The 2,741-nt window shown below is 43.0% G+C and overlaps 1 protein-coding gene across 1 annotated transcript; it reads right to left on the bottom strand.

The window, feature by feature from the left end:
- Positions 1-958: 958 nt before the first annotated feature.
- Positions 959-1,712, bottom strand: LOC119409764 (GON-4-like protein; the record flags this gene model as incomplete). Its single annotated transcript, XM_037676661.1, is given in 3 exon segments — positions 959-1,158; positions 1,226-1,328; positions 1,418-1,712. Coding segments are annotated over 3 exon segments (515 nt in total), but the record flags the coding sequence as incomplete, so codon positions are not given.
- Between the last annotated feature and the right edge of the window lie 1,029 nt (positions 1,713-2,741).

The raw sequence follows: 2,741 nt of genomic DNA, 5'->3' as shown, positions 1-2,741 counted from the left end.
TCACTCTGCTACTGCCTTTACTTACTCTGCTCAATTTGTTTTGTATTTTTAATTAATTTTTTATATCCTTAACGTGTTTTTTTTGTCTTTCAGGTACAGCTGGACCTATATCTGGACCTTCCATTCTGTGTTCGTTCGTCTCTCCTTCCTGTCCTCTCAACCCAGCCGGTCAAAGCAGATGGCCACTTGTCCTGAGCCTGGTTCTGCTGGAGGTTTCTTCCTTTTAAAAGAGTTTTTTTTCCTTTCCACTGTTGCCACTGTGCTTGCCAAGGATGGGAGACTGCAACGAAGCAAAGATTCAACATGTCTGCTGGCCTCCTTAGATAGAGAACTTTACTAATTGGATTTTCTATGTATGTGAATGTTCCTGTAAAGTGCCCTGAGACAACTCTGTTGTGATTTGGCGCTATGTAAATACAATGAATTGAAATTTAATTGAACAGAAAGAACAAGATCACAGATACAAGTGGCTGAAATGAGTTTTCTACGCAGGGTGTCTGGGCTCTCCCTTAGAGCTAGGGTGAGAAACTCGGTCATCCGGGAGGGACTCAAGAGTAGAATCGCTGCTTCTCCACAATGAGAGGAGCCAGCTGAGGTGACTCGGGCATCTTGTTAGGATGCCTCCTGGACGCCTCCCTGGTGAGGTGTTCCGGACACGTCCCAATGGGCGGAGGCCCAGGGGAAGTCCCTGGATACACTGGAGAAACTATGTTTCTCATCTGGCCTGGGAACGCCTTGGGATTCCCCCGGAGGAGCTGGCCCAAGTGGCTGAGGAGAGGGAAGCCTGGGCCCCCCACTTAGGCTGCTACCCCCGAGACCCGACCCAGGATAAGAGGAAGAAAATGGATGGATGGATGACTTTTCCAAACAAACAGATCCTCATTGATATAATCCTGACAGACATGTCTTTTACTGACACTGAGACAAAAACTGGTTACAAAAAGAACTCACCAATAAATTACAATAAAACAATTTACATTTATTTCACACAGTGAACATATCTGTCATCTACCGATTGTCCATATAATTTTTTCTGATTGGTCAGTCTTCTGTGTCATTGGCTGCAGCTGGCTCAGTGGGCGGAGCTTCATCCTCTGAGCTGGTGTGACGAGCTGCCGTCCGAAACAGTCTCATCAAATCTCGAAACCTGTGAGACACCTGGAGAGAGACAAGTTGATGAAAACAGAATAATCCAAGAGGAGCTGAAGACCGAACATCTAATCACCTCACTGGGCGTCTTGTTGCTGAGCAGACTGGAGATGATCTGAAACGTGTTCTGATTGGCACCTTCTTGTTGACACATCATCAGTATCACTCGGTCAGCTTCTCTAAATAAATAAATAAATAAAATAAATACATAAATTACAGAAGTTACTCTACTGCAGCTAGTGTTTGCATCGTACAGGTAGAGGCGCACCTTGTCCACAGAATCACCTTCTCTCCACTTGCTGTCAGTGAAATGTTCTTGGCACAAACGGGAAGGTCAAGAGGAGGGCTTGGCTGAGGAGAAGTGGAAGATACAGAGGCAGACAGAGAAAGTGAGGAGGAGCAGGCTTGTAGAGGCTGTAGTGTCTCCTCTCTCCTCTTCTTCATTACAGGGCTCCCCTCATCTTCTTCAGTGGCTCTAGCAACATTTAGCTCCTCATCTTCTTCGTCCTCGTCCTTCTCATCAGCCCGAGGGAACGATCCTTCCCATAATGCATCACTTCGATCTGTCCACACAACAAGCAGTCAGAGTGTACAGTGCTGCTTGAAAGTTTGTGAAGTTTATAATTTTATATATTTTTGCACAAATTTGACCTAAAACATCATCCGATTTTCACGTAAATCCTACAAGTAGATCAAGAGAACTCAGTTAAACAAAAGAGACAAAAATATTATACTTGGTCATTTATTTACTGAGGAAAATGACCAAATATTATGGTATAAAAACAAGCTTCACACACAGCTCATGGCAGATTCTCCTGACTGGTCTTCATGCTTGTACTTCATGTATATCTGTGTGTACTTCAATCAACCTTTATTTAGACAGGTAAATCCCATTGAGCCTCGAGGACTCATTTATAAGAGAGACCTGATTTCAACAAAGAAAGATGACAACAATGGACAACAGCAACAACAATAAACAATTATAAAAAGTCATAATACAGTTTTTTTTTTTTTTTTTTTTTTTTACAAATAGGATGGCTAAAAGGAAAAGGTAACAAAAACAAACAAAAAAAAAAAACAGCTAGATTCTAAGGCGAATGTAGAAAACTAAAAACAGGAACATGTCTGCATTGGTCCCTGCCAGGAGTCCAACAGATTCTTAAAGCCACTTAGAAAGGTCAAGGCCGAGAGCTTCAAATCTTTTTGTAAGATATTCCAGGAAACAGGAGCGGAGTAGGAGAAGGTCCTTTTGCCTAGTTCAGTCCTCATTGAGGGAACACTGCAGGTAATAAAGTCCTGAGAGCGCACGCTGTAGCTGCACTCACGCAGAGATATGTAGGAGGAGATGTAAGAAGGCAGCAGACCAAGAAGTGATTTAAAGATGAAAATGTACCAGTGAGAGAGTCTGCGTGAAGTTAATGATGTCCAGTTAACCAGTGAATACAGGGTGCAGTGGTGCGTACGATAATCACAGCCAGTTATGAATCTTAGTGCACCATGATAGACAGCATCCAACATCTGCAGGGTTCTTGTAGGAGCGTTCATGTAAATAATGTCACCATAATCAATTGAGGGAAGGAAAGTCACAGATA

Source organism: Nematolebias whitei, chromosome 5 (genome assembly GCF_014905685.2).
Source record: "Nematolebias whitei isolate Nwh7 chromosome 5, NemWhi1, whole genome shotgun sequence".
Taxonomy (NCBI): Eukaryota; Metazoa; Chordata; class Actinopteri; order Cyprinodontiformes; family Rivulidae; genus Nematolebias; species Nematolebias whitei.
The sequence above is the reverse complement of the archived record's forward strand: the minus strand, read 5'-3'. Positions and strand labels throughout refer to the sequence as shown.